This window comes from Nerophis lumbriciformis, linkage group LG15, assembly GCF_033978685.3.
Source record: "Nerophis lumbriciformis linkage group LG15, RoL_Nlum_v2.1, whole genome shotgun sequence".
NCBI lineage: Eukaryota > Metazoa > Chordata > Actinopteri > Syngnathiformes > Syngnathidae > Nerophis > Nerophis lumbriciformis.
In genome coordinates, this window is record NC_084562.2 from 3,130,001 (window position 1) to 3,154,186 (window position 24,186).

The 24,186-nt window shown below is 40.3% G+C and overlaps 1 protein-coding gene across 1 annotated transcript in view; it reads right to left on the minus strand.

Annotated features, from left to right (window-relative positions):
- The window catches only part of LOC133616012 (growth arrest-specific protein 2-like), an 82,414-nt gene that overhangs the window by 32,377 nt on the left and 25,851 nt on the right, over window positions 1-24,186 (minus strand). The window contains exons 4-7 of the mRNA XM_061974991.1: window positions 16,416-16,557; window positions 14,279-14,342; window positions 7,768-8,227; window positions 7,578-7,685 (exon numbers count right to left, since the gene is read on the minus strand). Of these exons, the coding sequence (XP_061830975.1) occupies window positions 7,578-7,685; window positions 7,768-8,227; window positions 14,279-14,342; window positions 16,416-16,557 (774 nt within the window). The remainder of the gene's footprint in view (window positions 1-7,577; window positions 7,686-7,767; window positions 8,228-14,278; window positions 14,343-16,415; window positions 16,558-24,186) is intronic.

The window sequence follows — 24,186 nt, forward strand, 5'->3', positions numbered from 1 at the left end:
AGCGTCCTCTACAACCTGTCGTCGCGCCCGCTTTTCCTCCATACAAACAGCGTGCCGGCCCAGTCACATAATATTTGTGGCTTTTACACACACATAAGTGAATGCAAGGCATACTTGATCAACAGCCATACAGGTCACACTGAGGGTGGGCGTATAAACAACTTTAACACTGTTACAAATATGCGCCACACTGTGAACTCACACCAAACAAGAATGACAGACACATTTCGGGAGAACATCCGCACCGTAACACAACATAAACACAACAGAACAAATACCCAGAACCCCTTGCAGCACTAACTCTTCCGGGACGCTACAATATACACCCCCGCTACCACTAAACCCCGCCCCCCAACCCCGCCCACCTCAACCTCCCCCCCCCCCCCATCTCCCGAATTCGGAGGTCTCAAGGTTGGCAAGTATGTGTTACAGCAGTGTAGCAATAGAGAGTAAGGATATGGACTTTGGAGTGTATGGGAGTGTCAAAATGTTGCGTTGCCAAATCCGTGCAGACATATAGCAGAGTTATTTGTATAGTTGACATTAATATGAAAATTCTCCAAGCATTATTTTTCTTTCGTAATTTCCTTCATAAAATTACGATTGGGTTAAGGCGTTGTTTTTAATGACACTCCGTTTTTTTTATAGGAGATATATTAATATCGTACATCTAATATATTAAATAGACATATTATTAACATATCTCATAAAAATAAAAATAAACTTTTCAAAACACGCATTTTCTTTCTACTGGATAATTTCAGACGCACCGTCATAACACCGCAGGACCTCCCAGAGCGCATCTTTGGCATGCTGAAATGTAAGTTCTGTTGTCTATATCTACTTCTGTATTGTCCAGAAAAGGTGGTGCATACCATAGTTGTTCCCATACTTGCCAACCCTCCCGATTTTCCCGGGAGACTCCAGAATTTCAGTGCCCCTCCCGAAAATCTCCCGGGGCAACCATTCTCCCGAATTTCTACCGATTTCCACAAAATTGGGGGCGTGCCTTAAAGACACTGCCTTTAACGTTCCCTCTCACCTGAAACCTTCACCCCTTAATAGCCGCATGCTGTCCAGGCATCCGCTTTTCCTCCATATAGACAGCGTACCGGCTCAGACACATATCAATGCAGCGTTGAACGGGTTTAACAACAGTCTTTACTCGAAGATGTCAAGAAATGCTGACATGTTGTATGATCTTTTAACTGGTTTAATGAAAATGTAAGGCATACTTGATCAACAGCCATACAGGTCACACTGACGGTGGCCGTATAAACAAATTTAACACTGATACAAATATGCGCCACACTGTGAACCCACACCAAACAAGAATGACAAACACATTTCGGGGGAACACCCGCACCGTAACGCAACATAAACACAACAGAACAAATACCCAGGATCCCTTGCAGCACTTACTCTTCCGGGACGCTACATTAACATCTACGTCTTTTGAAGCTCAGTGCACAACTGCACACACAACAAGAAGGAGACGTAGCAGAAGAACGAAGAAGAGACATGGCGACGATGTGAAAGAAGAAGAAATACACTTGCAAGTTCCAAAATGATTGGAAAAAAGAATTTCATTTCATCCAGAAAAGCTCGAAGGGGAAGGGGTATGCTGCCTCCACCTCAACCCCGCCCCCTAACCACGCCCCCAACGCCCCCATCTCCCGAATTCGGAGGTCTCAAGGTTGGCAAGTATGGTTGTTCCACATATAGTGAAACACACCACAGGTTGGAGTATACAGATGACTGTCTCCATGGTGACAGCCAACACACAAAAAAACTCATTTAAATGTTTTCAATTGCCCAGGCAGTCTTAGTTGATCACTCGCCAAACGCACACTATTAGTACAATATATTTTGTAGTTTGCAATTGTTTATAGTTATAGTTTATAGGGTATAGTTTATAGTTTGTCTCCACTGCAGCATGTGCTACATGGTGGTTAAGCGCAAGTGAACTACATACAGTAAATTAAAGAGATAATTAGGTAGGCTGTCAGTGAGTGTTCTGGGTGTTAACCATACAAATTGCCTGACTTGATGCATGTTGGTCGTACGCACAGTAAAGCACATTTAAAAGGAACTGCACTTTTTTGGGGTATTTTGCCTATCATTCACAATCCTTATATAAAACAAGAACACGTATGTTTTTTGGTTTTGTATGCATTCTAACGAGTAAATAAATGAGAGCAAAAGTCAGCTTGAAATGAAGCCTATGAGTCGCTCTATTCTGCCTACAAAGAGCCTAAAAAACACCCAAATATTTCCATCAACATTTTATATACACACTGTAAGTATATACAGTAGTAACAGGCACATTCATAATAACATGTTATATGCAGTGTTGGGTTTATTACTGAAAACCAGTAACTAGTTACAGTTACTAGTTACTATATTTCAAAAGTAACTCAGTTACTAACTCAGTTACTTGCACTAAAAAGTAATGCGTTACTGTGAAAAGTAACTATTTAGTTACTTTTTTTTCTTCTTTTTTTTTTTTTTTAAAGCTCCCATTAATGCCCTTTTAGCCTTTATTTCAGTACTGTTATTGCACTGGAGAATACTACAATCTGTTGATCAACTTGACATGCATTTGCATCACTGAACTCTGCTAAGCAATGTGGTCTACATACAACACACAAAGACAAAGATATGTTTCAAAGGGCCAATTTATTTCAGGCCAGAACAAATTGACAAAACTTTATTTTAAATAGCTGCAACATAACATACATAAGTAACAAACAGCTTAATAACAACATAGCTGTAAACCTGGTTTCACCTAAGGAAGGCACACGTGACATACACAAAGCCTAACCAGGCAGATTTAAAGGCCTACTGAAACCCACTACTACCGACCACGCAGTCTGATAGTTTATATATCCATGATGAAATATTAACATTGCAACACATGCCAATACGGCCGGGTTAGCTTACTAAAGTGCAATTTTAAATTTCGCACAAAATATCCTGCTGAAAACGTCTCGGTATGATGATGCCGGCACGTGACGTCACGGATTGTAGAGGACATTTTTGGACAGCATGGTGGCCAGCTATTAAGTCGTCTGTTTTCATCACAAAATTCCACAGTATTCTGGACATCTGTGTTGGTGAATCTTTTGCAATTTGTTCAATGAACAATGGAGACAGCAAAGAAGAAAGCTGTAGGTGGGAAGCGGTGTATTGCGGCAGGTGTTGTGCCGGATAACGCACCCCCGCCGTAGAATGCACCCCCTGACTGTTGTGCCGGATAAAACAGCCAGTGTTTCATTGTTTACATTCCCGGAAGATGAGAGTCAAGCTTTACCATTGGCTTGTGGAGAACTGGGACAACAGAGACTCTTACCAGGAGGACTTTGAGTTGGATATGCAGACGCGGTACCATGAGTACGCATGGAGCTGCGGCTTCCAAACATTTGATCGCTTGCCCTTGTTACACAAGAACATTCAGAAGGACGACACTGCAGCGCTCCAATAAAACACACTCAGTTCTTCTTTTTCTAGCCGATACTACATAAAAAATAATGTAAAAATAACGCAGTAACGCATCATGTAGTAACGATAACTGAGTTACTGAATATAAAAAATAACGCGTTAGATTACTAGTTACCGCCGAAACTAACGGCGTTACATTTAGACTCTAAAGTTAGTCCCAACACTGGTGAAATGTACATATTTTGATCACTTTAAGCATACAATCATTTCACAAACGCATCACAACGTTCGCTTTTTCCTTCCAACAATTACACTGATGACTACTCACTGCAGACTTCATGAGAGCCAACAAACATAACTCAATACACTTACTGTACAATGTCTGGTCTCACTGGGATGCTGACTGTTAGGATGTTCATATATGTCCGTTCAGATGAAGAATGACTCATAATCCACGCAAAGAAAAAAGGGGGGTGGAACCAAGCGTCTTTTCGGGTCTAAATTGGTTGTCAAAGATGATCAACTTCTCAGATCATGTCCTCAACCTTCTACTATACAGGTGAGAGGCATAATTTATAATCTAGAAGAAACTTTAACGAGCTCAGAGGCAAAGAAGGAGCTCACCAGCTGATGATATCAATACAGCAGCATAAGGACGTTATCTCAATGTGAAAATGCACCAATAAAAATAGGTCCTTAATGTTAGCGCTCGCAAATAGTTGGTTAATATTCAGGTCATGAAATGTAAATGTAGTATTGTTGGCGCTTTTTGCATGGTTATTTAGAGGTGGAATAGAGGACCCCCCACTGACTCCATTGTAAGCTGACTTTTATTTACGAGTTAGAAGGCATTAAAAAAGAAAAATAAATGTGTTCTCGTCTCTCTTAAGGATTCTGAATTATTGGCAAAATTCTCCTTTAAAGGGGAACTGCACTTTTTGGGGTGAATTTTGCCTATTGTTCACAATCATTATGAAAGACAAGAACACACATGTTTTGTTTTTTTTTAATTAGGATTTTAAAGATGATAAAAAAAACGCTTGAAAGATGCGGAGTCACTGTTGTAGCCATCAAAGCCAGTAAGATCAGATTGTCCAGTATAGGGCAGCACGGCTGGTTCTGGGTTATTCACTAAGAACCAATGTTAACCAAATGCATGCTTCTCTTTCCTAACTAACAGTGCAGAACAGGTTGTCAGCTAATACTCTAATATTGTTCAAATCAGTAACCACTAGTAGTAAAGCTCTTGCTTTTCTTATGGCCCAAATAGTTTACAGTAGCACTAGGCATAATCATAACACCAGGGTGTCTAGTGAGGGTCATTTTGTACTCCCTCGTCCGAGGAAGAATACATTGCGGAAATCTTTTATTTATAGATCTGTATTGCTCTGGAATAACCTGCCTCAAATTCTCACCGGCATTGAAAGTAAACAGGTTTTTAAAAGGAAACTAATATTTTATCTGAGTCTGTAAACTAGTTTGCTTGTTGATGATTTTTGTTTGCTTTTGTATTGTGTAGTTATATTTATATGGTAACTAATATTCTGAGACTGTAAATTGTTTGCTTGTTGATTATTTGTATTTGTTTCTGTATTGTGTAGTTATAATTATATGCTTTTACTTGTAATTGTATTGAGTTTGTGGACCCCAGGAAGACTAGTGGGTTGTTGTGGCAACCAGCTAATGGGGATCCGTAATAAAAAATCAAAATCAAATCAAAGCCCTCTAAAACAACTTCAAAACCCTCCATCAAAGTTTTATATACACACTGCAAATCTATAAATGATGTAGTAACAGACACGATCATAACAATATGTAATATGCACAATTCTTACCGTATTTTGATCATTTTAATCAATGCCTTCTTTTGCGCATTGATTTCTGTTTCCATAGCAGCACACTACTTCTACTTCAGGATACAAAACGCTTGTGTGTTCTAATCATGGCAGACTTGGTAACAGACAACAAAGACGACTATTTGTTGACAAATGAGTATTAACAACCTTATCTTTTTTAATCTGAATAAACGGAAGATAAACTACTGCTTATAGAAGTAAGCACGAAGAAGAGGGTGACACGTTGGAGCAGACAGAAGCCAGGAGAGTGAGGTGAAAGCGAATCGAAGCTGCAAATATGGAATTTGGAGATAAGCTATTTCGACATAAATGGCGTGCTTACCCCAAATAAACCAGAAAAAATGTCCCCGGCCAGTTGGATCAGACGAACATCTGTCCATCGAGTGAGTCATACTTTATATCGATCATGATGCATGCAGCACGTCATGCGTGTTAGTACAACTACAGTACATACGCTGTCTGGCTAGCTGTGTGCTAGCTTGCTCATGATTGGTTGAAAAGTTATCTTGGTGGCAGAGAACAGTATGTGCATATGAACAATGTAGATTCAGATAAAAAGATAATAACACATGGAGTGCCCCAAGGTTCTGTACTGGGACCAAAATTGTTTTTATTGTATATTAATGATATCTGCAAAATCTTTAAAAAAACTCAATTGTATTCTCTTTGCTGATGATACAAGTCTGTACTGTTCTGGGCAAGACCTTGGCCAACTCCTAGAGACTGTAGAGAGTGAACTCCACATACTAAAGCAATGGTTTGATGCCAATAAACTGTCAATCAACCTAAATAAAACAAAATATATAATTTTTGGAAATAGGAAAAATAACATACAGTGTCATATAAGAATTGATGATATGGAGATAGAAAGGGTGTATTCAACAAAATTTTTGGGAATCTATATAGATGATAAATTAAATGTATTGTAATTAAACTGTACATAAATATACTTAAGACAAAGATGGCAAAAAATATTGCTATGTTACATAAAATCAAAAACTCCGTAAATCAAAAGGCTCTTAATATGTTATATAATTCTTTCGTACTCCCTTATCTTAATTATTGTGTTGAAATCTGGGGTAACAATTACAAAACAAACATCAACTCTATATTCTTACTTCAAAAGAAAGCTATTAGAATTGTAAATTATGCAGATTATCATGACCATACCAATGCTCTGTTTAATAAATTAAAAACATTAAAACTGCACGATCTTGTTGACCTCAACACTGCTATTGTGACGTACAAAGCTCATAACCACATGCTGCCTCGGTGTCTACAGGAGAGGTTCAAACCCAGAGAGAAACCCTATGACCTCAGAGGTTCAGCTGACTTCCAGAAAGCTAAAATAAGAACAAGCTTAAAAAGTAGATGTGTTTCTGTCAGGGGGGTTCAACTGTGGAACAGCTTGGATGATTCCTTAAAATGTTCCAGTTCCATTCACACATTTAAAAAACACTTTAAGACCAAAGTCTTGAAACAATATATCACTCTTGAATCAACACAGTAGTTAATACTATGATCAATGTTAATTAAAATACTAAATGTGGGATATAAATAATAATGGAAGATAATTGTTTGTATATGGTATATATATTGGTACAAAGGTTTAACACGTGTACAAGGATATTTCACATGCATTTACTGTGTATATAATTGAACTGTGTTTATGTTGTGTATAATGTGTATTTATAATATGTTGTACAAAAAACATTTCATAATTTTCGGAAGTTCATCTTGTACTTGACATTATTTACAGGGTTAGGCGCAATAAGTGTTCAACTTTATCCTAAACCCTTTCGGTCTGCAACATTTTCATTTTCAATCTATGAATGTACAACTGTTTGTTTATTTTGTTGACCATTGACCGAAGAATAATAAACTAAAAGTGTACAAACAAAACATGAAATGTCGGCTAATACTTTACACATACTGTAATATGATTGTTCATGTTTTTCCTATCGCATTGTGTTGTCCATTGCAAACCCAAATGCGTTTCGTGTTGCCGTAGAAGCTATCTAATCTCTTGCCATAGCTAACTTTTACGCCGATTTGTTACTACGCTAGAAAGAGAGTTCCTCAGTGTTCACTCTTACAAAAACAATGTCGATACAGCTTGGTTATTTTACAGGTTACGGATTGTGAATGAAGTATTGTTGACGGTTTTTGAATGCATTTTTAAAGTGATTTAGAGGTAGAAATGATTCCTCCCATGAACAATAGGCAAACTTGCAAAAAAAATGTGCACTTCCCCTTTAAGTGTGGGCATTCATGACTTACTCGTATGTAAAGAACTTTTTCCCCGACACGATAACAGCCTTTGGGCTGCTTTTCAATGGGAAACCTGTTCGGACAGCTGCAGGGTGGATTTTCGATTATGTTTCTCACCTGAAAAATGAGACACAAAGTGTTAAGATAGTGCGGTACTGCAATATAAAAATTGTATATTGAAAACTTAAATAATACATACAATGTCATCCAAAATGTTGGGTGTGCTGTTGCTCTTTCGGCTGCTGTATTTGGAATGATAGTTCGGGTTTGGCGGCCGGGAGGCTGTAGGAGGTGTTGCTGCTGTAGCCGTTTGGGTGTGGCCAAGCGAAGCTGTAGATGTGCTGTTGGAGGTTTGTGTGGAAGTTGTGCAGAGTTTAGGGCCAGACAAGTAGGACTGAGGGGGGGATAAGCATATGGGCATTGGGTCTGTGGTGGCTGATGGACGATCAGAGGTGACGAGGGGGGTGTGGTCTTCACGAAGACAGGTTATACTTGGAGTAAGGGGCACTGGTGAGGAAGGAGTGGTCGGTGATCGTGAGGAAAGCGCCGGGGATGGAAAAAAGGAGAAGGGTAGCGGGGCCGATGGAGATGTGTGCCCTGCCTCCTCCCTCTCTATCTCGCTCTCCAACTTCACTAGGTTTGGAGGATCCACTCCATACCTAAGTACAGAATACAAGACAGATATTGATCACATATGTAAAAATGAATCATTACAAAATCAATTTTGCTTGTCATTTACCAGTAAGCGATACCTTTGTAGGGCTGCAACTAACGATTTTTTCAGTAATCAACTAGTCAGGATTTTTTTTTTTCCGATTAGTCGACTAGTCAAACGATTATTGCTTAAGACTTGCCTTTAACTCGTTTTTAAAACCCATTATAGTGAATTAAATTGTGACAAAATAAACTTATGGTTTTACTTTATTCCACTAAGTCAGTGGTTCTTAACCTTGTTGGACCCCACCAGTTTCATATGTGCATTCACCGAACCCTTCTTTAGTGATAAATATAATGTTGTTTTTTTTCAAATTCATATTTTTGGTAACACTTTAGTATGGGGAACATATTCTAAGTAACAAAGACTTAATTTAGAGTTTTTTGGACACTAGGGGAACATATTCTAAGTAACAAAGACTTAATTTAGAGTTATTTGGTTCGGGTTAGGGTTAGAGGGTTAGGGCCAGGCTTAGAGGGTTAGGGTTATAATAAGGCCATGCCGAATAAGGCATTAATAAGTACTTAATAATGACTAGTTAAGAGCCAATATGTTACTAATTTGCATGTTAATAAGCAACTAATTAATGGTGAATGTGTTCCCCATACTAAAGTGTTACCATGTTTTTTTTACTGGTGCACAAAATGAACCGTTCAAAGAACAAAACTAAAACAGTGTCTAAACTCACAACAAATTACACACCTGCAAATCAGTGTGACTTCTGCTGTTGCCGTATCCATAATACGCCGATAGGGAGAAGTTTTTATTTACACGATGAGTCGGGTGTGTTTTGACCTCCGCCGAACCCCTGAGGCCGACTCACCGAACCCCTAGGGTTCGATCGAACCCAGGTTAAGAACCACTGCAGTAAGTATATAACATAAGTGTAAAATACATTAACATGTCCTGTAAATATGGCATTCAGTGCAAAAAGTATTTGTATGCGGTACTGTTAGAGTTATTTAAATGCAGTTATTTACAAAAATGAATAAAAGTGTAAACATGAACATTTCCTGGTGGTCTACCAATTGAAATGGTATTAAGCGATTCGTCGAAAATAACACTTCTCTGTCGATTGTATTGTATAATCAACGTTGTTGTGATTATGTTGACTCATCCTTGCAAAAATTAAGCTTGCTGGTTAGGCAACTCGGAATCCAACCTACATTTTTAAAGAATATTTTGGTCACTCATGATCCTAGGACTGTGCATCCTTTCGACCGCTGCAAAGTCTTAAGGTGGTACACCCAGCTCTGTCCAGGCTGATCATGGCTAACTTGACAATAAGTCAGCAATAATAATAAACACGTAAAGCATCTATTTAGTGGAAAGAGAGTCAATCTTCTAAATTGTAATATTTAGTCCCCACTACTACCTACGTTATGCACTTAGAAGCTTCGCTGGGACGGACAAATGACGGACATTGGAATCAATGAAGCAAACTATGCTTATGTATGTTTATCAAATGGGAATTCACATTTTCCTTCTCCATAACCTTGCTTTTTATTTTCTTTACTCGAAAGTCCTGAACTGTTGATGGTCTTTGAACTCGCAGACCATGGACAACCTAGACTCGAAATTGTTGACTTTAAACGGTCTAAGAGTCTTTAAAGGGGAACATTATCACCAGACCTAAGTAAGCGTCAATATATACCTCGATGTTGCAGAAAAAAGACCATATATTTTTTTAACCGATTTCCGAACTCTAAATGGGTGAATTTTGGCAAATTAAACGCCTTTCTAATATTCGCTCTCGGAGCGATGACGTCACGTTGTGACGTCACATCGGGAAGCAATCCGCCATTTTCTTAAACACCGAGTCAAATCAGCTCTGTTATTTTCCGTTTTTTCGACTGTTTTCCGTACCTTGGAGACATCATGCCTCGTCGGTGTGTTGTCGGAGGGTGTAACAACACGAACAGGGACGGATTCAAGTTGCACCAGTGACCCAATGATGCGAAAGTGGCAAGAAATTGGACGTTTGTTCCGCACACTTTACCGACGAAAGCTATGCTACGACAGAGATGGCAAGAATGTGTGGATATCCTGCGACACTCAAAGCAGATGCATTTCCAACAATAAAGTCAAAGAAATCTGCCGCCAGATCCCCATTGAATCTGCCGGAGTGTGTGAGCAATTCAGGGACAAAAGACCTCGGTAGCACGGCAAGCAATGGCGGCAGTTTGTTCCCGCAGACGAGCGAGCTAAACCACCTGGATGTCTTGGCTCACAACGTCCCTTATGCCACCGAAGATGATCAAGAGAAGAATATCGACCCTAGCTTCCCTGGCCTGCTGACATCAACTCCAAAACTGGACAGATCAGCTTTCAGGAAAAGAGCGCGGATGAGGGTATGTCTACAGAATATATTAATTGATGAAAATTGGGCTGTCCGCACTCTCAAAGTGCATGTTGTTGCCAAATGTATTTCATATGCTGTAAACCTAGTTCATAGTTGTTAGTTTCCTTTAATGCCAAACAAACACATACCAATCGTTGGTTAGAAGGCGATCGCCGAGTTCGTCCTCGCTTTCTCCCGTCTCGCTGGCTGTCGTGTCGTTTTCGTCGGTTTCGCTTGCATACGGTTCAAACCGATATGGCTCAATAGCTTCAGTTTCTTCTTCAATTTCGTTTTCGCTACCTGCCTCCACACTACAACCATCCGTTTTAATACATTCGTAATCTGCTGAATCGCTTAAGCCGCTGAAATCCGAGTCTGAATCCGAGCTAATGTCGCTATAGCTTGCTGTTCTATGCGCCATGTTTGTTTGTATTGGCATCACTGTGTGACGTCACAGGAAAATGGACGGGTGTATATAACGATGGTTAAAATCAGGCACTTTGAAGCTTTTTTTAGGGATATTGCGTGATGGGTAACATTTTGAAAAAAACTTCGAAAAATAAAATAGGCCACTGGGAACTGATTTTTAATGGTTTTAACCCTTCTGAAATTGTGATAATGTTCCCCTTTAAACGGTGAAAAGTGGTCAATTATAACCAGATCTATGATCAATAATTTGGATTGTTGTGTCAACTTGTGGTCGCGTTATTTCTCATTTGGCAACCGCTTTCAGAGCGAAAGTAAAGCAGGCAATGAAACATGACACCACCTTCTTGTTGGTGGAAAAACGCTCGTCATCAGTCAATTGAAGGCCTACTGAAACCTACTACTACCGACCACGCAGTCTGATAGTTTATATATCAATGATGAAATCTTAACGTTGCAACACATGCCAATACGGCCGGGTTAGCTTACTAAAGTGCAATTTTAAATTTCGCGCAAAATATCCTGCTGAAAACGTCTCGGTATGATGACGCCTGCGCGTGACGTCACGGATTGCAGAGGACATTTTGGGACAGCATGGTGGCCAGCTATTAAGTCGTCTGTTTTCATCGCAATATTCCACCGTATTCTGGACATCTGTGTTGGTGAATCTTTTGCAATTCGTTCAATGAACAATGGAGACAGCAAAGAAGAAAGCTGTAGGTGGGAAGCGGTGTATTGCAGCAGGTGTTGTGCCGGATAACGCACCCCCGCCGTAGAATGCACCCCTTGACTGTTGTGCCGGATAACACAGCCGGTGTTTCATTGTTTACATTCACGGAAGATGACAGTCAAGCTTTACCATTGGCCTGTGGAGAACTGGGACAACAGAGACTCTTACCAGTGTCATGTCTGTGTGACCATGTTTTGTATTAGTCATGTTTTGTTTTGTTTAGTTATTGGACTCTTTAGTTTCTGGCTTTTCACTCCCTTGTCTTATTTCCATGGTTACCCATTAGTTTCACCTGTTCCACGTTTGGACTCATTGTGCACTCTTGTTTGTCACCATAGCAACCCATTAGTTTTCACCTGTCACGTCACGCACCTGTTTCACGTTTTGAGTCACGCACCTGTTTTCGTTAATCATGTCTGTAGTATTTAAGTTCATTGTTTTCAGTTTGTCTTTCTGGCGACATCCGGATTCATACCCCTGTCACACTCTTACCTCTGCGCACTTCATAGTCCATGCCAAGTAAGTTTTTTTGTTTATTAATGCCACAGTTAGTGTTTTTGTTTAATTGTTCACAGTTTCTGCCTATGTGCAAGTTTTGTTTTCAATAGCCTAGTTTTGTACCTCCGCCATTGTGCGCGCTTTTCTTTTGTTCCTTTTTGATAAAGTGTTAAAATAAATCATGTATTCACCTTCACGCCATGTCTGGTCCAAATCACTTGCACCTCGGGAGAACAAACCACACCACAGTCCCAGTCTTGACAACCAGGAGGACTTTGAGTAGGATGCGCAGACGCGGTACCGTGAGTACGCATGCAGCTGCGGCTTCCAAACATTTGATCGCTTGCCCGTACGTGCGTGCCGCTATGTGCATGTCACGTACTTAACTTTGGGGACTTTGGGGAAATATATGTGCTGTATGAACTTTGGGGAGGTGAACAGTACTTTGGGCTGTGGGATTGAGTGTTTTGTGCAGGTGTTTGAGTTGTATTGGCGGGTTATATGGACGGGAGGGGGGAGGTGTTTGTTATGCGGGATTAATTTGTGGCATATTAAATACAAGCCTGGTTGTGTTGTGGCTAATAGAGTATATATATGTCTTGTGTCTATTTACTGTTTTAGTCATTCCCAGCTGAATATCAGGTCCCACACGTCTCTCACAGCATCTTCCCTATCTGAATCGCTCCCACTGCCCTCTAGTCCTTCACTCTCACTTTCCTCATCCACAAATCTTTCATCCTCGCTCAAATTAATGGGGAAATCGTCGCTTTCTCGGTCCGAATCGCTCTCGCTGCTGGTGGCCATGATTGTAAACAATGTGTGGATGTGAAGAGCTCCACAACCTGTGACGTCACGCGCATATCGTCTGCTACTTCCGGTACAGGCAAGGCTTTTTTATCAGCGACCAAAAGTTGCGAACTTTATCGTTGATGTTCTCTACTAAATCCTTTCAGCAAAAATATGGCAATATCGCGAAATGATCAAGTATGACACATAGAATGGACCTGCTATCCCCGTTTAAATAAGAAAATCGCATTTCAGTAGGCCTTTAAAACTAAGGATGCAACTAATAATTATTTTAATAGTCGACTAATGCGATTATCGCTTATATGATCTGCTCTACATGTTTGAGTCCATTTTAACTCATTTCCAAAAGCTATTATAGTAACTTGTACCAAAAGAAACATACATTACTAAGGAATCAATGGGGTTACTTTATTACGCAAAGTAAAAAACACAGTGAAAAATAAAAAAACTAAAAGTGCACCATATCCCATAAACTTGAATTTCAGTAACTCCGCTTCTCAGTCGCCAATTTTCTTGTCCTCGTGCGGCTTCATATGCAGTCGAGGCTGGGCTGTACTTCCCTCGGAAGTATAAAAAAATCACATCAAAATCATATTAAGTGACGCAACGACAACAACAAATATTTGTTGACGATTTTTTTTTTATTATCGACATTGTCGATTACCGTATGTCGACTAATTGTTGCAACTCTAATTAAAGCATTAACATATGTTTGGTTGCAGAGGGAGAAGGGAGAAGGTGAGCCAACAGTGCCATCAAGTGGCCAAATGGCGCAAAGGCACATATCATGGCGTAGAAAACCCAGCACAGGCCAGACTTTTTCTTCTGGATGATCAAGGATGTTAAATTCAGCTTTCCTGAGGTGTAAGTAGAATGGGACACATAACTATTTTAATACATTTATATTTTTGTTTACTAAATCAATCCATTAGTTTTTTTAATTATACAGTTTAACTTTGCACTTTGTTACAAGTTAGTCATTTATAAAGTTACAAAAATCTACATTTCACTACTTAGAATTTAGGTTTCTGGCTGAATTTAATCTCAATGTGTTTATACAGATGGGTCAAAATAAAAATAAATACTGTACAGTTATACAGATGGGGTTTTAAAGTAAGATATACAAGGTCAACACAAAAGTACTTATCATCGCTAAATTCCACCCTGGATTTATAAAAGCTTAATCTGGTCACCTGGCGGCAATCCTTCCCAGCGCCATCAAGCAGAGGCACACCTCCCGAGGTTGTCTGTGGAGGACTTCACGCAGCACATGCACAGAGCATAAACAAAAGGAGTGAATGAGTTAAAAAAAAAAAAAAAAAATGAATGAAAAAAAGATGTTTCTGGAGATACACTTGTGTCTATTTCAAAGAGCAGAGGGTCACAATATGGGAAGTGCTCTGTCTATTGTGCCTCTCTATCTTTGAAGCAGAGCTGGAATTTCTGCCCTTTGAATGTGAAGCTAGGGGCATGAGGGCACCGACGCTTCATCTCCTTCTACCAGTGCACTACTGAGACATCAAACAATGTTCCTGTCTGGACCTGACAAAGTCAACAGCATTGTGGACGTAGCGGATGTGCATGCAACACATTCTTAATACACATCTACTCTGTGAAGACAATACATAACATCTAAAGCAAACTGTGGAACATGTACCCCTCGTGGTACGCAGGCTATATCTAGTGGCACGCATACACACACACACACACACACACACACACACACACACACACACACACACACACACACACACACACACACACACACGCACGCATTACTTAAAAAAAACTGGATTTGATTATTAAAATTCAACCCAAACATTCAAACAATCCCCCCCATATATCCAACCATCTATTTTCTACCGCTTGTCCCTTTCATACATATATATCATTTTTTTATCGATTAAGAATTGTTACAAATAGAAATCACGATTAATTTGAATATACAGGTAAAAGCCAGTAAATTAGAATATTTTGAAAAACTTGATTTATTTCAGTAATTGCATTCAAAAGGTGTAACTTGTACATTATATTTATTCATTGCACACAGACTGATGCATTCAAATGTTTATTTCATTTAATTTTGATGATTTGAAGTGGCAACAAATGAAAATCCAAAATTCCGTGTGTCACAAAATTAGAATATTACTTAAGGCTAATACAAAAAAGGGATTTTTAGAAATGTTGGCCAACTGAAAAGTATGAAAATGAAAAATATGAGCATGTACAATACTCAATACTTGGTTGGAGCTCCTTTTGCCTCAATTACTGCGTTAATGCGGCGTGGCATGGAGTCGATGAGTTTCTGGCACTGCTCAGGTGTTATGAGAGCCCAGGTTGCTCTGATAGTGGCCTTCAACTCTTCTGCGTTTTTGGGTCTGGCATTCTGCATCTTCCTTTTCACAATACCCCACAGATTTTCTATGGGGATAAGGTCAGGGGAGTTGGCGGGCCAATTTACAACAGAAATACCATGGTCCGTAAACCAGGCACGGGTAGATTTTGCGCTGTGTGCAGGCGCCAAGTCCTGTTGGAACTTGAAATCTACATCTCCATAGAGCAGGTCAGCAGCAGGAAGCATGAAGTGCTCTAAAACTTGCTGGTAGACGGCTGCGTTGACCCTGGATCTCAGGAAACAGAGTGGACCGACACCAGCAGATGACATGGCACCCCAAACCATCACTGATGGTGGAAACTTTACACTAGACTTCAGGCAACGTGGATCCTGTGCCTCTCCTGTCTTCCTCCAGACTCTGGGACCTCGATTTCCAAAGGAAATGCAAAATTTGCATGGTTGGGTGATGGTTTGGGGTGCCATGTCATCTGCTGGTGTCGGTCCACTCTGTTTCCTGAGATCCAGGGTCAACGCAGCCGTCTACCAGCAAGTTTTAGAGCACTTCATGCTTCCTCACGGTTTGCTGTAACTCGGGTAACTCTGATTGACTGAGATGACCAATACCAGACCAATCCATAAGTTCTTGGGCCTAAATCTAGCCAACCACGGATAATAATATTTATAATATTTGACGCAAAGCATGAGCTTTATTAAATGGCTTTAAAAACAGTTTTAATGGCAAAAAAAAATCAGCTTTTAAAATGGTGCTAGCTTACTGACACACCACCATTTTGGGGCAGCTTTATAGTCACATGATAATCACACCAAAAGGTTTTGCAGCTTTTTTTTTTTTTTTATAAGCATCGTTCTCACAGATAATCGTAATTAGGAAACTATTTTCAAAAACTATCAAAATGGAGCAGCAGCAAGGAGGCTGAAGCCGTAAGGAGATGCTGGGTTGTCTTTTTTAAGGTGTCGGAGGAGTATTTGCTCACCCAAATCCTCAGATTCAAAAAGGTGGGCACTGTCGACACCAATCTTGCAACACCAATAGAGGAAGTTTGCTGTGTTGTCTCTGGCAAAGAATGATCCTGACGTTGCATCAGCTCTCCAGTGGATCACTCTTCTCGGGAAAGGCTGCACACAACACACATAAAACGACGTGCAAAGTTTAGTTAAGTTTAGTCTTTATTTGAAGGGACAATGCACAGAAACATTAAGCTCAAAGACAGATATGTTCTGTACCAGATTATAGCTAAATAGCTAATTTCCATCTGCAGTCCCTGGCTTCCTAAATTAAAGGGATACAAAAATCATACAATGACAATAAAATCACACTATAGCATGTAATCAAATTAAGAAAAGTCATAAAATGCCCTTTCATGGACATATACTTAATATACAATACAACCACACCTCATTTACATCATCACACAAAGACAATACATTTTCTTGTTCACATCTGTCATCCTTTGTTAAAAACAACCATGATTTTAACAGACACACCTCACAATTTACAACAAAAATGCTCTCATGGATAAATATAATACCTAATTAGGCGCACCTAAAAACCACAAATTTTCTCAAAAGCTGACAGTGCGCCTTATAACCCGGTGCGCTTTATATATGGATAAATATTAAGATTCATTTTCATAAAGTTTCGGTCTCGCAACTTCGGTAAACAGCCGCCATCTTTTTTCCCGGTAGAACAGGAAGCGCTTCTTCTTCTACGCAAGCAACCGCCAAGGTAAGCACCCGCCCCCATAGAACAGGAAGCGCTTCTTCTTCTACTGTAAGCAACCACCCGCCCGCGTAGAAGAAGAAAAAGCGCGCGGATATACCGTACGTTTCATTTCCTTTGTGTGTTTACATCTGTAAAGACCACAAAATGGCTCCTACCAAGTGACAGGGATCCGGTTCATGAAAAGACGCAATCTCTCCATCCGCACACGGATTACTATTTCACAGCAACTGATATTCCTGTGAACCGCACTGTGGATACAACGGGAGCACGTACGGTGAATATTCGCACCACAGGGAATGAGAAGTCATCCTTCACTGTGGTTCTAGCTTGCCATGCTAATGGCCAGAAACTTCCACCCATGGTGATATTCAAAAGGAAGACCTTGCCAAAAGAGACCTTTCCAGCCGGCGTCATCATAAAAGCTAACTCGAAGGGATGGATGAAGAAAAGATGAGCGAGTGGTTAAGGTAAGTTTAAGTTTACGCGAAGAGGCCGGGTGGCTTTTTTCAGCAGCTCCGTCCATGTTGATATACGATTCCATGCGCGCCCACATCACGCTGGTTTTTAATATATTATTAAAGTTTGACTGACCTATCTGACTGTTTTTTTGACATTCCTTTAGCGCAGTTAGATGCGGCTTACGACAAAGTTTTGAAATATGCCGTTCATTGAAGGCGCGGCTTATAACCCAGGGCGCCTTATGGTGCGGAAAATACGGTACACATTAAGTTGATGTGTCAAACATAATGGCCACCTTAGTGACCGTGTGAGCAGTTTTGATTGCTCCAAAGCCACTTTTTAACTTCAATTAGGAGGAAGCAGGAGGAGCCAAATTCATTTCTAAACAGCATAATTTTATCCATGAAAATATGTATAAGATGCTGATGATGTGTTTGATGGCGAAGCAGCTCGCTGGTTTCCAACCGTCCCTTGAAAAATGTTATCGTCCCATGTTTAGAAGCAAAAGTACGCTTTTTGTATAGAGCTGCCAAGGGACGCACTTTGTCCTGTATTTTTATTACCGGGTGTAGGTGGCCATCAGAGCTGATTGTTTTGTAATTATGTTCCTGGGTTGGTCAAGTGGCAAAAGAAGTATGGAAGCGTTATTTTAGCTAAATTATTTGCAGACGTATATCTCAATCTGTGCGCGTGCAATTCAATTTGTGTGTCTGAATATCAATCCGAGTGTGTGTATTGTTTATTGTTTATTGTTTATTGAATGGATCCCCATTAGCTGATGCCAAGGCGACTGCTAGTCTTCCTGGGGTCCATATAGGAGCATACAAAATAAAAATACAAAGAATACCTGCATTACCAAATATTATACAAAGGAAAAATACAGCATAAGATAAAAAGCTAGTTAAACCCAGTATTAAATATTCACGTCATGTGGGCAGCTGCAATAAGTGTATCTTCAAAGCTGTCTTGAATGACAATTTACTTTGTGAGAGATTAATGTGAGATGGCAACCCATTCCAGAATGATATACATCTATACAATACTGTAACGTATTATTTTCGGGTCTCCCTATGTCTAGCATTAAAAAATTACAGTTGGTACAAAATGCGGCTGCTAGACTTTTGACAAGAACAAGAAAGTTTGATCATATTACGCCTATACTGGCTCACCTGCACTGGCTTCCTGTGCACTTAAGATGTGACTTTAAGGTTTTACTACTTACGTATAAAATACTACACGGTCTATCTCTATCCTATCTTGCCGATTGTATTGTACCATATGTCCCGGCAAGATATCTGCGTTCAAAGAACTCCGGCTTATTAGTGATTCCCAGAGCCCAAAAAAAGTCTGCGGGCTATAGAGCGTTTTCTATTCGGGCTCCAGTACTATGGAATGCCCTCCCGGTAACAATTAGAGATGCTACCTCAGTAGAAGCATTTAAGTCCCATCTTAAAACTCATTTGTATACTCTAGCCTTTAAATAGCCCCCTGTTAGACCAGTTGATCTGCCGTTTCTTTTCTTTTCTCCTCTGCTCCCCTTTTCCTTGAGGGGGGGGGGGGGGGCACAGGTCCGGTGGCCATGGATGAAGTGCTGGCTGTCCAGAGTCGGGACCCGGGGTGGACCGCTCGCCTGTGCATCGGCTGGGAACATCTCTGCGCTGCTGACCCGTCTCCGCTCGGGATGGTGTCCTGCTGGCCCCACTATGGACTGGTCTCTTACTATTATGTTGGATCCACTATGGACTGGACTCTCACAATATTATGTCAGACCCACTCGACATCCATTGCTTTCGGTCTCCCCTAGAGGGGGGGGGTTACCCACATATGCGGTCCTCTCCAAGGTTTCTCATAGTCATTCACATCGACGTCCCACTGGGGTGAGTTTTTCCTTGCCCGTATGTGGGCTTTGTACCGAGGATGTCGTTGTGGCTTGTGCAGCCCTTTGAGACACTTGTGATTTAGGGCTATATAAATAAAGATTGATTGATTGATTGATTGATTGATACATGACTGTATGTTTGAGGAGATTGGTCCTGGGAGCAGGAAGTGCCAAAGAGCCATTGCTGGCATTCCTAGTGTCATGAATATGTGTGTTACTTGATTTAAAAAACTGTTTGTAGAAGTAATCTGGTGATTGATCTAACCCAGTGGTTCTTAACCTGGGTTCGATCGAACCCTAGGGGTTCGGTGAGTCGGGCTCAGGGGTTCGGCGGAGGTCAAGACACACCCGACTCATCGTGTAAATAAAAACTTCTCCCTATCGGCATATTACGGATACGGCAACAGCTGACTGATTTGCAGGTGTGTAATTTGTCGTGAGTTTATGCACTGTGTTGGTTTTGTTCTTTGAACAAGGTGATGTTCATGCACGGTTCATTTTGTGCAACAGTAAAAAAAACATGGTAACACGTTAGTATGGGGAACATATTCACCATTAATTAGTTGCCTATTAACATGCAAATTAGTCACATATTGGTTCTTAACTAGTCATTATTAAGTATTAGCTCAGTTGGTAGAGCGGCCGTGTCAGCAACTTGAGGGTTCCGGGTTCGATCCCCGCTTCCGCCATCCTAGTTCCTGTCGTTGTGTCCTTGGGCAAGACACTTTACCCACCTGCTCCCAGTGCCACCCACACTGGTTTAAATGTAACTTAGATATTGGGTTTCACTATGTAAAGCGCTTTGAGTCACTAGAGAAAAGTGCTATATGAATATAATTCACTTCACTTCACTACTTATTAATGCCTTATTCGGCTTGGCCTTATTATTACCCTAACCTTCTAACCCTGCCCCTAACCCTAACCAAATAACTCTAAATTAAATCTTTGTTACTTAGAATATGTTCCCCATACCAAAAACATATAAGTTTGTCTTGAATTTGAAAAAAAAAATAATAATAATAATTCACTAAAGAAGGGTTCGGTGAATGGGCATATGAAACTGGTGGGGTTCGGTACCTCCAACAAGGTTAAGAACCACTGATCTAACATGATAGTTCTAAAGAACATAAGGAGACTACAATGCATCTTCTGTACAACAGACAACCAGGACAGGCGTGAATGCATAAATGAAATATTAGTGCGCAACGAACATTTGCACACTAAATTTGTATTGAGAGCAGCGTACGTGGGTTTTAAGTTGTCTGTCCCGAATCAGAAATAACCCTTGATAGGCTACTTTCAAGGGACTTTTGCAACACTTCTGCCATGTAGCATTTGAGAGAGCACATCCAGAATAGTGAGTGTGTAATACAGGTGTGTCAAAGTCAAGGCCCGCGAGCCGGATCTGAATGATCTATGGCCCCCGGGATGATATTTGATTAGTATTAGGCCACAGCTGCCTGCTGCTGTTTTTCACGCACCAATACTCCATCAGTGTTGGCGCTAGGAATTTTCAAAATGTCAAGTCATAAAAATGGGGTCCCACAGTAAATTTTTGGAGACCCATATTTTTTTGTAACTGTTTTTGAAAACAAATGATCATTTTATGCATTATCCTGTTATATCTCACATTCTATATTGTTTTTGAAAAATGTTGTCATAAACGTTACTTCCATCCATCCATTTTCTTCCGCTTATTCCCTTTGGGGTCGCGGGGGGCGCTGGAGCCTATCTCAGCTGCACTCGGGCGAAAGGCGGGGTACACCCTGGACAAGTCGCCACCTCATCGCAGGGCCAACACAGATAGACAGACAACATTCACACTCACATTCACACACTAGGGCCAATTTAATGTTGCCAATCAACCTATCCCCAGGTGCATGTCTTTGGAGGTGGAAGGAAGCCGGAGTACCCGGAGGGAACCCACGCAGTCACGGGGAGAACATGCAAACTCCACACAGAAAGATCCCGAGCCCGGGATTGAACCCAAGACTACTCAGGACCTTCGTATTGTGAGGCAGATGCACTAACCCCTGTTCCACCGTGCTGCCCTATAAAGGGTACTTAATTCATAAAAAAAAAATTATACAAAAGACAACAAATTTTTATGCACATGTAAATGTATTCAGTTATAAAAATTCATTCACTTTCTTCTTTCCTTCATGGATCTAAACTTTACCGCTGCCGGTATTTTTTCTATATTTTTTTCTATATTTTTTCCATATTTTTTTCCATATTTTTGTTGTAATATTTTCAGAATGTGTTTGTTCTATTTTTTTTGCCAAAGTAAGACAAATAAAACAATCTGAAGTTGTCTTTATTTTTTTAGTTTTAATGCCATTATTTTTGATAGTCCGGCCCACGTGTGCACATATTTTCCTCCATGCGGCCCCTGGGCTAAATTGAGTTTGACACCGCCAGGTGTAATACAACCTGTGCGCGCGCATTCAGTAGAGCGTGCACGTAATACAATCTGCGTGTGCGTATCTGAGGTATGCCTACATTTAACCAACCACAGGAGACACCACGCATATTTAAACCAATCAGAAACAACGTACAGCTGAGGTTGAAAGAGACGCCAAGACCCGCCTTCGTTGATTTTGATTAATGGATGGATGGATGGAAAAAGAAAAAAAGTTGTCTGTCTGTACCTCCCCCTTGCCTTTTCTTATACTAGGGTTGTACGGTATAGACTTAGACTTAGACTTAGACTTAGACTTCCTTTTTATTGTCATTCAAATTTGAACTTTACAGCACAGATAAGAACGAAATTTCGTTACATAAGCTCATGGTAGTGCAGGATAAAAAAGCAATACGGTGCATATATAAATAAATATATATATGTAAATAATATATAAATATATATATAAAATAAATAAATATGTATAAATATATATAAAAAAATAAATAAGTTACTGTACAGATAAATATATTGCACTTTTTCACATGTGTCCACGTTTATGGATGTATGTTATATTGTCTTTTTTATTCCAGCGAGTTAATCCATTTTGGGGGGAGTTGAGGGGATAATTTAATTATGATGCGTTCAAGAATACAAGTATACCGGTACTAGTATAGTATCGCGGTACTAATGAATCAAAAATGGTACTATACTCTGTTTGAAAAGTACCGGTTCCCAACAGGCATGACGGCACGCCATCACGTCATGACGTTGCTGGGTTTACGAGCAGAGGAGCATGTTCGGCAGCGCACAATCACAGAGTACTTACACCGTGTAGACATTTTCTGTCTACACACCGTGTAGACAGAAAAGGGAGAACGGACGTATTTCGGCCTAAAAGGTGTAGTTATAACACTGAAACGCCCTCAGGGAGAGGCGCTTTAAGACATGGCTAGCTAGTTAGCAGCGAACTTCCATCCACAGTCTGCAGTGTTTTAGCTACTTCTAAATCACTAATCCTCGCCTCCATGGCGACGAATAAAGTACGTTTCTTACAAGTATCATCCCTGCAGGACGAGGAATAGCTAAACATGCTTCACTAGGAGGATACATCAGCTCACCGGCGTCACCGCTAACAAAAGCTAGCACCTGAATGTAAACAAATGCCATGGGTGGATCTACACCTAACGTCCACTGTAATGATACCAAGTACAATAGCGTATCTAGTCGATACAACAATGATTACATCGATATTTTTTATCGTCACAAAATTTGTTTTCCTTTTTAAAAAAATTCACATTATGTTTATTAAAGATTTAGGAAATACATCCCTGGACACATGAGGACTTTGAATATGACCAATGTATGATCCTGTAACGACTTGGTATCGGATCGATACCTATATGTGTGGTATCATCCAAACAACAGAAGAATAAGTGATTATTACATTTTAACTAGAGATGTCCGATAATGGCTTTTTTGCCGATATCCGATATTGTCCAACTCTTAATTACCGATTCCGATATCAACCGATACCGATATATACAGTCGTGGAATTAACACATTATTATGCCTAATTTTGTTATGATGCCCCGCTGGATGTATTAAACAATGTAACAAGGTTTTCCAAAATAAATCAACTCAAGTTATGGAAAAAAATGCCAACATGGCACTGCCATATTTATTATTGAAGTTACAAAGTGCATTATTTTTTTTTAACATGCCTCAAAACAGCAGCTTGGAATTTGGGACATGCTCTCCCTGAGAGAGCATGAGGAGGTTGAGGTGGGGGGAGCGGGGTTGAGGTGGGGGCGGAGGGGTGGGTATTGGGGTGTGTATATTGTAGCATCCTGGAAGAGTTAGTGCTGCAAGGGGTTCTGGGTATTTGTTCTGTTGTGTTTATGTTGTGTTACGGTGTGGATGTTCTCCCGAAATGTGTTTGTCATACTTGTTTGGTGTGGGTTCACAGTGTGGCGCATATTTGTAACAGTCTTAAAGTTGTTTATACGGCCACCCTCAGTGTGACCTGTATGGCTGTTGACCAACAATGGTGGCCAAAGCTGTCAAGTTTAAATAACTTACCAATGAAGATGTTCAAGATGCTACAATCCCTGGCATTGGCGTTCGCATCAACAACAGTAGGCTAGCCTTAGCATTAGCATTAGCACATTAGTGTTAGCACATTAGTGTTAGCATTAGCATTAGCACAATGCTGTACTTTGCTTTTCACTCGATTTATAGACGACACATACATTTGTAAAAAAGCATATAACCTGACATGTA